Here is a 12,520-nt window from a genome sequence, read left to right on the forward strand (position 1 = left end):
GTGAGAGAAAAAGCAGGAAAGGTGAGGGAGGATTAGTGTTTGAGATCTACCACTGCGGGACATGGTCACAGTCCTCTGCGGTAGGGTCTCCTCCGGACAGGTGTCCAATGATGTAATGCTTGTTAACAACCCCGTGAGTAAGCATTATGAGGCTCATTTTGTAAGTGAGGGCTGCTTAAGAGGCTTCGTTAAGGCCTCGTTGCTAGTGGATGGCCAGGTGGGATTCGAAGTACTATCTATTTGATTCCACTGCTATTCTATACCGTGCCATCTATGACACATGTAACCGTTTTCTCTGCAAAGTCTTAGAAATTCCTGTAGTGATAGTCATTCATGTGTGCGCGCGTTCCTTCATTTATTCTATAGCACTTGGTAGGTTCAAGACACTACGATTTGGTGAATCTCAAACACTCTGTTGTACTCACTTCCTCATGTTCACAGAATGCGGAAAATGTTTTCTCTCCAGAAGAACTTAGAACCTGGTTTTTCATAGCGAGAGGTGCTGGTCTGGAACTCCGAAGACAGGAGCACAAGTGTGGTATTTTGCCTTTGTTGAGGGTCCTTCCATAGGAGACCCTCATAGGTAAATAAGTGTATGTTGGAACCGTGAGAGTGAGTGTGCTTTCCAGATGTCATTTTGAACACTGGCAGGAATAAAGGACAGAAGGCACCCCGCGGAAACTATTCCTTCCTCGCGTGCCTCAAGTCCACTGTAATTCTAGGGTCTCGAGCTCCCGGCAGCTGACTTGGCAGACTCCTTCCTGGATTTAATTCACAGCGTCTTTATCATGTCTTTCTGTTCATATTCCTTTCTCTGCCTCTCATCATCATTCTGTTTCTGCTTCTACGTTAGATCAAGGTAGAAACTCCTGATTCTCTCATTGAACTGAGAAAGTTAAGTTGTCTTTGCTTGGAATTTCTAGATCTCACCATTTAGTTAATAGAGACCTTTTGCCTCTCAAATACTCCCCTGGTCTTCCATTCACTGAAATCTCCCTCTCTTTCTTGGACAAAGCCTCAGGCTGTATCTTTTCGCCACTTAAACTTCTCGTCTGCTTTCTAGCGTTCTTTCTCCCTTTTCTAAAAAATTTTTGAGCGACAGAGAAAGAGAGGGAGACAGCATGCACAGCAGGGCAGATAGAGGGGGAGAGAGGGAATCCCAAGTAGGCTCTGTGCTGTCAGCATGGAGCCTGACGTGGGGCTCAAACCCACAAACTGTGAGATCCTGACCTGAGCTGAAATCAAGAGTTGCACGCTCAGTCGACTGAGCCACCCAGGTACCCTTCTCTCCCCCCACCTTTTTTTTTTTTTTTGATGAACCTTCAAAGCTTTTGAACTTAGTCTACCGCTTTTGATCTGAAAATCTTCATTTCTCTTAAAGCTTTCATTTCCCTTCATCTCTGTCCCCTTTGCTAGCTTATCATCTGGAAGGGAAGTCACTTCCTCCTGAAGTTATACTTCCCAGCTTCATTGTTTTTATTTATCAAATATTAGTTGAGCACCTGTGGGCTTCACAAGCCAGGACAGTAAGATAAGACACATTCCTTACCTGACAAATCTGATGGGGGTGACAGGCATGAAATTCTTGCAAAGTAATTATAAGAAGTGTCTAGAAAAGGATGCTGGGATTCTGGTGGCACAAAGGAGGAAGTCATGAATGGGCTGAGGGTCAGAGAAGACTTACAGAAAGCCTTTGACCTGGGCTTTGAAGGGTGGAAAACAGCTTCCCTAAGAAAGAAGTGAGGAGAAAGCATTCCAGAAACTAGGAGCTTCATGCGCAAAGACCCAGAGGTGTGAGATAGCATGTCCCACCTGGGGAACCTGTTAACTTGTTTGGTTGTTCCTGGAAGCTGGCACTCAAATAAAGGTGCCACTACCAGTGAGGCTGAGGAGGTAAGAAGAACTAGATGATGAAGGACCTTCCATCTTTTCCAGGTGCTTTGGGTTCTATCCTGAAGGCCAGGGAGGTTGAGTGAAGGGTTCTAAGAAGGAGAGCCACAGCAGCCAGATTTAGAAAGACTGCTTGAAGTTTGTAACAAGGAGAATGGATGACATGTGGGCAGTGGCCGGCGGGGAGAGGAGCCGAGATTATTGTAATATTATAAGCAAGAAATCAAAAGCACCAACAAAAGCAATGGTAGTGAGGTCAAAGAGGAGGGAAGAAATATTAAAGACGTTAAGAGATCAACTGGACATGGCTTAGTGACCGACTGGATATTGGGAGTGAGGGCAGGTTTCTGGACGATGCAGCCAGATGGGATGATGCCGTTAACTGTGATGGGGAAAGCGAGGAGGGACAGATCAGGGAGGTGAGGTGGAAAGGCGCGACTGTGTGATGGGAGGTAAGGTCCAGGGTGTGGATACCACTTGGACATATTCATTGTGTTTTGCAGCCATGGCTGACGGCCTTCAAGTCACAGTGCCTGACAAGAAGAAGGTGGCCATGCTCTTCCAGCCCACCGTGCTTCGCTGCCACTTCTCCACGTCTTCCCATCAGCCTGCCGTCGTGCAGTGGAAGTTCAAGTCCTACTGCCAGGATCGCATGGGGGAATCCCTGGGCATGTCCTCTCCCCGGGCCCAGTCTCTCAGCAAAAGAAACCTGGAGTGGGACCCCTACTTGGATTGTTTAGACAGCAGGAGGACTGTTCGAGTGGTAGCTTCCAAACAGGGCTCGACCGTCACCCTGGGAGACTTCTACAGGGGCAGAGAGATCACGATTGTGCATGGTAACGATGCCTCCGCTTGGAATCCAGGAATGGAGGGGAGATTAGTTCCACCCTCCCCCACACAAGGGGATGCCAGCGTCTCAGCCTTGCAACCCCTCAAGATTTTGATTTTATGGGAGATGGGAGCAATCAAGAAGCTTAGCGAATTACTTAATGGGACAGTGAGTGTAGAAAGTGTAAAGGGTTGTAATATCTAGGACAGACACAGAGATGAGCTTTGGAAATAGTCTTTCCCGGTCCCGACCTCTAGTCTGAGGAGCTTGTTATCAGAACTGAATTGAAACAGATTCTAGTGAAAGAATATTCTCACAACCTTACACCTTGACATTAGCGTTTACGGCCCATTCCCAAACTCAGAAAACCCAACTTCCCTAGGAAGTTGCTCTGCTGGGAGAAGGGATGAATGCATCAAGTTACAGAGCCGGGTAGATGCCAGGGCCCAAGCCCCAGTTGGTTCTGCATCAATTCTACCCTTCCTTCTGCTCCCTAAAGCTTTGGACAAGAAAAGGGCCTGAGAGTCTGACGTGACCCGTGAATTTTGAAGAACTCCTGTGACGCCAGCTCATTTCTGGGAGTCCAGGGTGACTCTGGAATGTATCTGGCTTTCAGGGGCCTCTGCAGATCTGGTTGGTTGCAAGCAGTCATCTATTCCCAAAACTGAACTGGCCCTAGACCAGTTTCTGGGGACACACTAAGTGTCTCACCTCAGGGATGCTATTGTTTGCTATCGGGTTTTTGTTTGTTTGTTTGAAATAAAGCGAACAGCTCGTCAGCTGCCATCTAAGTGGAGAAGTAGACCTGTAAACAATCCAGAAGGGCCCTTCTCTCACCCTCTAGTGTCCAGTGTTTTCCTTTCAGGGGGCAGTTTTAGGACTGGGCACTTCTTTTTGTGATCACAGATGCTGATCTTCAAATTGGAAAACTCATGTGGGGAGACAGCGGACTCTATTACTGTATTATCACTACCCCTGATGACCTGGAGGGCAAAAACGAGGACTCGGCAGAATTGCTGGTGTTGGGTAAGTGAAAAGCATCAGCAGCACCTGTGTCTTCGACCGCCTCACTTCTCCCTCCATATCCCAGCAGGTGCACACGCAGGCTTTATCGTTTGTGCGCAAACTGGCTTCAGTACATGTTCTCTGTGAGCAGTAGGCGTTATTGTATCTCGTTTCTTGGAGGCTGTGCCCCCCTCCCTTTTTTTAGCATTGTCCTGAGTGTTTCTTCTGCTTTCTTAGAGTTGTTTTTCCCTCCTTTCCACTTGTGTACCTTTAACCCTGATTTCTCTTTGCTCTTAAGCTTTACTTACCTTTTTATACGCTAAGTGTTGAAGAAAATGCCAGAGGCTTTTGAAGCAGAATAGAGACAATTGAGAGAGAAGAATTTGTTGGTGAGTCAGGATCTCCTGAGACGTGGGGAATCGTTTCCCATTCAGTTACAGACACTTAGGACAATCCTGAGGAGGGGTGGCTGTAAAGTAGAGAGTTTAACAATAAAATGTTCCAGGTGAAAAGAACCATCGGAGAGTCTGCTAGTGTTTATTGGAAGGCAAATGTCTTGAAACCTAAAAGTGTCTGAGTCATTCTCAAAGCAAATATATCTAATCCTCATTAATATTAATTTGTTCATAAATGAAAACTCACTATTCTCGGCGACTTTTCTAGTGGATTGGAGGAGTGTTAGTGGGAGATGACCTCCTTGTGATGAAACTGAAAATTGAGCACATATTTCAATGTTCTATAAGTGTTGGTTGAACAAGAAAATTAGAGTCAAATATACAGAAATTGAGAAAAGAAAATGCATTAATTGTAGGAGAAAAATTCAAGCAGTTTTTAAAAGAAATGACATTTTTTGTAGTTTCAGAGAACCCAGGTGATAATGATTTTTAGGAATGTTTAAGGGCGCTTTCTTTTAAAGGCAAGTGAGGTTGAAGGTTAATTTTTACCCTGTGTGGGAAGCTCAGTGCCTAGGGAGAAAGTCGAGTTTGCTATTTAGGGTTTTTAGTTTTACTCTATTACGACTGCTTGCCTTTGGCAAATCAACTGTTTTGCGGCCTTACTTTTACGGTTTATCAAATGGATAATTTATTAATAATTCACCCTCTAATTAATGATAACCCTTATTAAAGGGTTGACTTAATTCAAATACATATTCCTTGGGTCTAATATATAAAGCGTAGCTGCTGCGGTTTGTAAAAGAATGGAATCCAGATACACAAAAGGAAGTAAAGTAAAAAGGCTTAGATTCACACTGTAAAAGAATGCGGGGAAATCAGATTTGGGATCTGCTGTGACTCTGTAAATCAGAGGGGAATAGAAAGATAAATTTCTGCCCAATCACACAACTCTAATGGCCAAGTTTGAAGGAACAAGTGGCTCATTGAACCTGCAATTAGCTAATTGTGGACACAGTTATTTGGCTAGTGCAGCCATTTGCAGAGAAGTAATTGCCTGTGCAGGAAAATGAGGCCAGGTAAAAACCACTTTAAATAATTTGTTCCCAGTTCTGCAAACGTGGGGAAACAAATAGAGTGAGAAAGCCTTGTCATCTGAGGATGTGCGGCAAGTATAGGAAGGGCATTTCCCTGGATCGAAACACACGGTCGCTAGGGGGACGATGCGGTCTGTCCGGAGGACAGAAAGAGGCGGGTGAGAGAAAGGCTCAGCTGAAAATGGTCACCAATGATGAGAGAAAAGATGAAGAACAGAAATCCATGTCCCTCCAAAAAGAACAGTAAAAGAAAACTGGGGAGCCTGCAGATGAACTCATCACAGTAGAGGGAGCTTATCTGTGAGATGAGCAGATACATGCTGGGGTTCTCGCAGGGGAGAAACATACCCTTCTGCTGTGCTCCACATTAATTAGAAATGCTCAGAGTGTGATATATTTGCCGTGTAAACTTTTTTTTTAATGTTTATTTATTTTTGAGATAGAGAGAGACAGAGCATGTGTGAGGGAGGGTCAGAGAGAGAGGGAGACACAGGATCTGAAACAGGCTCCAGGCTCTGAGCTGTCAGAACAGAGCCCGACGCGGGGCTCGAACTCCCGGACCGTGAGATCACGACCTGAGCCGAAGTCGGTCGTTTAACCGACTGAGCCACCCAGGCGCCCCTAATTTGCCGTGTATAAACTTTTTAGGGCAATACTAATTGTGATGTTTATTGAAAGAAGTTATTTGGAAATCCGTGAGAACTTTCTGGCCACAGAAACTACTGTATTTACTTTCCAGATGCAAAATTCGGAGTCGTCTTTATCTTGACACCCTATAGAGAATGAGTCAAAATATTGTCGCGGTTTCTAAAATTCTAATTATTTGGTTGTTACATCCTGCGGGCCTGATTGTTAGGTATTCCTTTTATGTGAGCCCAGGAGAGTAACCTGATGTCTGAGGTCAATCTCAAGAAGTCATGAAATCCTCAGGGATAATATAACTGGGTCCACAGATTGCTAATTGCAACCTCCATGAGCCACTGGTTCAGTCATTGAATTTTAATGAGGAATGGTTGGTTGGGAGGAGCTGAGAGGGTTCGATCTAATAAAGGCAGACTTGGGAAAGGGATTATGGGAAGCATGTCCACATATCAAAAGTGAAATTGTACAGAAGAGGGACTGGAAGCTTTGCGTGGCTGGGTAGAACTGGAACCAGGAATAGAGGTTACCAGGGGCAGGAATCCATCTCAGTATGAAGAAATAACTCGTAGCCATTGGAGACATCTACAGATGGAATAAGTATTCTGAGGAACAGTGATTTCTTTGTCCCAAGAGGGCGAAAAATTTCTTACGAGTTGTTATAAATGAGACATTTATGTATAGGAAATGGTGTGTAGGTAACTTTTGAGCTTCATTTCAATTTTAAAATTTTGGACTGAAAAGTAGACATGAGGGATGTGACTACCTTGACAAATGAGCAGATGGCCTCCCAGGACTTCAGTCCTCGTGACAGAGATAGAAGGGGTACAGGTTGGTTACAAGACTGTACAGGGTGATGCTCATTCACAAGGAAGCCACAGAGAATAGACTGTGGTCTTTTGCAGTGGGTCAGGGTCAAAAGGACCAATCCCATGAGAATGAGGAGAGACCGTTGATGGTGCCTGGAAAGAGTTGAAAGTAGCTTTCCTTGGAGATGGTCACAAAGTGGGGAGCAGAAAGCTGGTTGGAATTTCAGATGACCAATCAGTAAGGAGAGATGAGTTAAAGGGGTCAATTAGAGGCAAAGTTGAGTTTATTTTTCTCACCATACTCACAAAGGTGAAGGTGGGAAAGTTGACCAAGCACAGTTGTGAAACGGCTTATATGTCAGACTAAGAAGTTTGGACTTCATCCTGAAGACTTTGGGGATCCGGTAAAGAAATACTAAGAAGAATGAAGTGAGATTTTAGGGTCAAAACTATAATTAGCAGTGTAGACAACGCAAAAGGAATGCTAGAACAGAAGGATGGGCCCTGGGAGTGCTGCAGCAGTGGGGATGAAAGCATAGGAGATTCTGAACCAGAGAGCCGTGAATTGAGAACAACACAGAAGCATTTCTGAGGTGGAAGGTGATGGATCTTGGTGACTAATGTATAAAAGGAGAGAGGAGAGAGGAGAGAGGGAGGAGTCAAAAGGATACCATGATTTCTAGCTAGCTGGGTAGGCAGGTGTTCCATCAACTAAGAGAGGACGCAGGTTGGAAACCAGGTTGGGGAGGCAGGAGAATGACTTTGGTTCTCGACAAGTTGAACAAGAGGTCTATGGGAACCAAGGTACGGATGTCTTGCTGACTAGAAACGTAGGTCTGGAATTCAGTGGAGAAGCCAGGATCCGAGAAGACAGATTTGAGAATCCTGAGTGATGATCAGAACCATGAAAGAGTAGATGAGTCACCAGGGAAGATTTTATAAAGTGGAAAGGGCCAAGGACAGAACCTGCCAGTCTTGTATTCTAGTTTTAACCTCGTGTGAGTAGTAACCCTGGTACTGCATGCGTACTCGTCTTGATTTCTCCCACAACCCTGGAAGCTTCTCAGTAGCACTGGACCATGTGGTCTTCAGATATAGGACCAACTCTCATTTGTCTTCATATCTGTAATGCCCCGCAGAGTGTCAGGTATAAAGAGGCTGGTGTGAATGTTTTTTTGTTTTTAGTGACAAACGGGCAGAATCTGTACCTAATACTTTATGCTTCTTAAACGTTAGTCAGGGCTGAGTATATATTTGTTGCTTTATAAAGGGTCAGTGCAATCAATGCATACAGTCCCAAGTGAGATAACATGGTTTAATCTCACTGGTCATCATTCTTCATCTGGCTGTTGAAATCGTTACTGGTGATAGATCCATCAGGGATGTGGTTGAAAGCGACGGAGGTGAGCAACTTCCACGGGAAAAGAATTTGTTGGAAGGGTATCATAATTGAAAGGAAGCCTGGAACATCTCTGAAAAGGATAGTATGTGAGGGTGACACTTGTTAGTTTCTGTAAAAACACCCCCCAGTCACACCTCCCTTCTTACCACAGAAGTCTATTACTTCCTCTTGTCCTAGTCAAATGTGGGTTAGGAGACTCACCTGGGTAGCTCCCTTCCAGGTGGTGGAATGGGACTCTAAGCTTCTCCCTTGTTTGGCTCAGCTGTACCGGAAACATTGACTCTCAGCTGCTTAGGAAGAGAGAGTGAGAAAGGCCATGTGAGACTTTTCAGCTGCCAGGTCTGGCGGTGACATGGGTCACTTATGCTGTTACTTTGTATTTCCCCAGAGATTGTGGTGCCAGAGATGCTCTACGGTCTACGTAGCAAGAATTAATAGAAAATGTCGTTAGGGCTCCATAGCCAGAAAAAAAAAAATCAATTCAATTGTTTTTTTCTGGTTTTGCATTTTCCAGCTCAAGAAGCAGTTTCAGGAGAGAGTCTAGTCGGCCCAGTTTGGACAGGTGTCCAGTGCTTAGCTTTGGGAGACCAGGGGCTCTTGGCGGCTCGTCCATCCAGATATGGAGAAGAATTAATTCCCCAAAGTAAATTGAGGCACTGTTACAAAAGAAGAATGGATGTGAGATGCCAAAAAAAAAAAATGTCCACCAAAGTAATACCATTACTCTGTCTGATACTAATATTAACATACATTTCCTAATGATACTAATATTAACATACACTGATAATAATTTGTAGTTCACAAATTTTTTCTATAATGATCATGTAATAAGGTAGGATAGCAGGTATTATTTTCCTCATTTTCCAAATGAAGAAATTAATGTTCAGGTTTTATAACAATCATCCCAGTAAAAAAAAAAAAAACCAAACAGTGTTGATGATCAAACCTAGATGTTTAAAAAAAATTTTTTAATGCTTATTTACTTATTTTTGAGAGAGAGAGAGAGAGAGAGAGAGAGAGAGAGAGAAAGAGAACACACAAGAAGGGTAGGGGCAGAGAGAGAGAATACCAAGCAGGCTCCGTGCTGTCAGCACAGAGCCCGATGCAGGGCTTGAATTCATGAACATGACCTGAGCAGAAATCAAGAGTTGGCCACTTAACTGACTGAGCCACTCAGGCACTGCCCCTCCACTTTTAAAAAAATGTTTTTTTAATGTTCAAACCTAAATGTTTTGATTCCTAGCCTCATCTCTTTCCACAATACCACATGACCTGTGTATATTAAGAAGCTATGGAATGCTCCCCTGCATAAACCATGTTTTAAAAATTGTGATTGCTGCTTTGAGGTCATGGGCAATCATTTTTACTTGTCCCAGATTAGCTTTCGTATTTCACTTTATTTCTAAGGGCAACTGCCTATAACCATTGACCTAGGCACTCACTTCAAAGGCATAGTTGCCATTGCCTGGATTGCATACCTCTCCCTGAGTGTGACCCCACCCTCCTTTCCCCATACATGTGAACCCTCTACCAATCTCTCTGGATGCTTCTTTCAGAGGTTTCAGAAATATCTGAAGACAAGTGATTCAGAGAAATGGGAGGACAACCGCTGATTCAACATTAAACACAAAAACTATACTGAACGTTCTTTAATCTCTTTTTGATGACTCAGTAAAGTCATACTGAAGTTGGAAACGCACTTGGTGTTTTGGGTGCTTTGAGATGACTGTGCCAGGTACCTTAGAAACATTTAGATGTTTGGGATCATAGGGCCATACCAGCAGACAGAAGAAGGGAATGTCCAGGAACCTGCCACCCTGAGATTAGACATTGGTCTAAGATCTGTGGCAAGGACAGGATGTTTATAACCTGGAACCATGCCACTATTTGGATAGAAGTAAAGTTCCCTCGGGCTGCTCCAGCTGGCAGGAAAGGACTTCACCGTTCAGGAAGGCTCAAGCAGAGAAGTTATTATTTTAAAATCTAAAAGCAGCTTGCCTTGCTCTTACTTCTCTCTACGCACAATATGAGGGCCTGACCCCTTCTTTCTGATGTCCCATGTGGTAGCTTGTTTTTGAAGTGCCTTCAAATAGAAAAATGAGGGAAAGGGCCCCTGTGGAAACATGGGTGGATGAACACTCCTGCCTCTGGACCGAGAATAGAGTAAGAGAACATTACCTAAGGGGTGTTTAGATTAAAGCTAAGGAAGACTTTCCTAATGGTCACTTTTGGAAATTATGGCTGGCGGAGGAAATGACAGAAACTCCCTCTCTGATGAGCTTTCAACATCGAACAGGTTCTCTTGTCTAGAATATTAGGATAAATAAGATCGCTTTCAGAGTCCTTTCTAGGATTTTGATTTATTTAAAAGATCCACAGATTGCTGGGGTGCCTGGGTGGCTCAGTCGGTTGCGTGTCCGACTTCAGCTCAGGTGATGGTCTCATGGCTTGTGGGTTCGAGCCCCGCATCAGACTCTTGTGTTGACAGCTCAGAGCCTGGAGTCTGCTTCAGATTCTGTGTCTCCCTCTCCCTCTCCCCCTCCCCACTCAGGCTCTGTCTCTCTCTTCTCAAAAATAAATAAAAACATTAAAAAAAAATTAAAAAAAAAATAGAAGATCCACAGATCGCAAAATTAATTCTCTATATAGGGTGATGCCTAAAATACTGCAGTCTTGTTTTGCTTTAATATTGTTTCCGTTTTAGAAAAAATGATATATGTGTATTGGAAGCATTTCAATCAGAAGAGAAATGTAGAAAAGAAAAAAATGTCTCTTAAAATCTCACTATCCACAGCTAATGAATGTATTCTTCAGAACTCTTCTGATTGCAAGGGATAGACACTTAACCTGGCTTAGGGGACTTTTTTGGCTTAGGTAATTGGTAAGTCCAAGTTCAAGTATGTCTATGTTCGGATTACATTGTATTTCATTTATTTATTTAAAAACTTTTTTTAAGTTTATTTTGAGAGAGAGTGAAAGAGCGCACACAAGCAGGGGAGAAGAGAGAAGGAGAGAATCCCAAGTAGGCCCCATCCCAAGCGCCATCAGAGCAGGGCCTGATGAGGGGCTTGAACCCACAAACTCTGAGATCGTGACCTGAGCCAAGATCAGGAGTCGGACACTTAACTGACTGCATCACTCAGACTCCCCTTATTTATTTATTTTTTAATTTTTAAATTTTATTTTAGAGAGAGTGCCTGCTTCTGGACCAGGGAGAGGGGAGAGGGGCAGAGAGAGAAGGAGAGAGAGAATCTTAGGCAAGCTCCACATTCAGCACGGAGCCCAATGTGGGGCTTGACCCCACGACCCTGGTGTCAGGCTGGGCTGACGTCGAGAGTTGGTCACTCAACTGACTGGGTCCCCCAACTGCCCCCAGATTATATTTTAAAGAATCTCTGTCTCCTCTGGGTTAGCTTAATTCTCAGGCAGGCTCTCCGTTTGGGGCAAAGGTGGCCCCAAGCAGGTCCAGAGTTTAATGGTCTTTAATGCCTTCCATCTCAGGAGGACAAAGTGCCATTCTTCGCAGTGGCGGGCAGAAGTCCTGTTGCTGGGGGTGGCTGTGCTCTGGCAGAGGAGCATACAAACGGGCCACCAGCCCCCATTGAACTGTATGCGTTGAAGGGAAAAGGGAAAAGGAGTAGCTTCCTAAAGGGAAATTGGGCAGTTGTTTCCAAATGAAGAAGGCAGGCAAAAACAAACACTGTTAATATTTTGTGGAATTCATCCATTTCGGCTTCTTCACAGGCCAAATGCATTGCTATTCCAGGAAGCCAGAAATAGGTTTGCTCCCAGCAGGTCCTTGTGAGGAGGTGCTAAGTTGGGATTGATTCTTCCCTGTGACGGTAATGCCACAGAGTTACCTTTGTTTTTCTGTCATGCTTCTATTTTTCCTTCCATCTCCTTCTGTGACTTACTCAGAAGTGCAAGCATATATTACCTAGGCAAGGGGTGAAGGAACAGACATACATGAATTTTTATAAAATCAACTTATTCACAACACCGTGCCTGAAATTGTTACTGTGGTCTGAAATAAACCTTGTAGGCTGTTAGTTTTTAAAAAATTCTTTTTAAATGTTTATTTATTTTTGAGAGAGAGAGAGAGAGAGAGAGAGAGAGAGAGAGCATGAGCAGGGGAGGGGCAGAGAGAGAGAGGGAGACACAGAATCTGAAGCAGGCATCAGGCTCTGAACTGTCAGCACAGAGCCCGGTGTGGGGCTTGAACCCATGAACTGTGAAATCATGACCTGAGCCGAAGTTGAATGCTTGACTGACTGAGCCATCCAGGTGCCCCCAGCCTGTTCGTATTAAGAGGCCATTAAGGGGTGCCTGGCTGGCTCAGTCAGTTAAGTGTCCCACTCTTGGTTTTGGCTCAGGTCATGATCTCATGGTTCATGAGTTCAAGCCCCTTGAGTCCCGTGCTGGGCTCTGTGCTGACAGAGCCAGCTTGGGATTCTCTG

At 44.3% G+C, this 12,520-nt stretch overlaps 1 protein-coding gene across 2 annotated transcripts in view; it reads left to right on the forward strand.

Moving 5' to 3' along the window:
• The window catches only part of ILDR2 (immunoglobulin like domain containing receptor 2), a 57,628-nt gene that overhangs the window by 12,895 nt on the left and 32,213 nt on the right, over window positions 1–12,520 (forward strand). For both annotated transcript variants that reach the window (XM_047077073.1, XM_047077072.1), the window contains exons 2-3: window positions 2,394–2,726; window positions 3,626–3,745. In XM_047077073.1, the coding sequence (XP_046933029.1) occupies window positions 2,394–2,726; window positions 3,626–3,745 (453 nt within the window). The remainder of the gene's footprint in view (window positions 1–2,393; window positions 2,727–3,625; window positions 3,746–12,520) is intronic.

Source organism: Lynx rufus, unplaced genomic scaffold (assembly GCF_022079265.1).
Source record: "Lynx rufus isolate CCGP_SWC_20201006 ecotype Redwood Valley unplaced genomic scaffold, mLynRuf1.p SCAF_15, whole genome shotgun sequence".
NCBI lineage: Eukaryota > Metazoa > Chordata > Mammalia > Carnivora > Felidae > Lynx > Lynx rufus.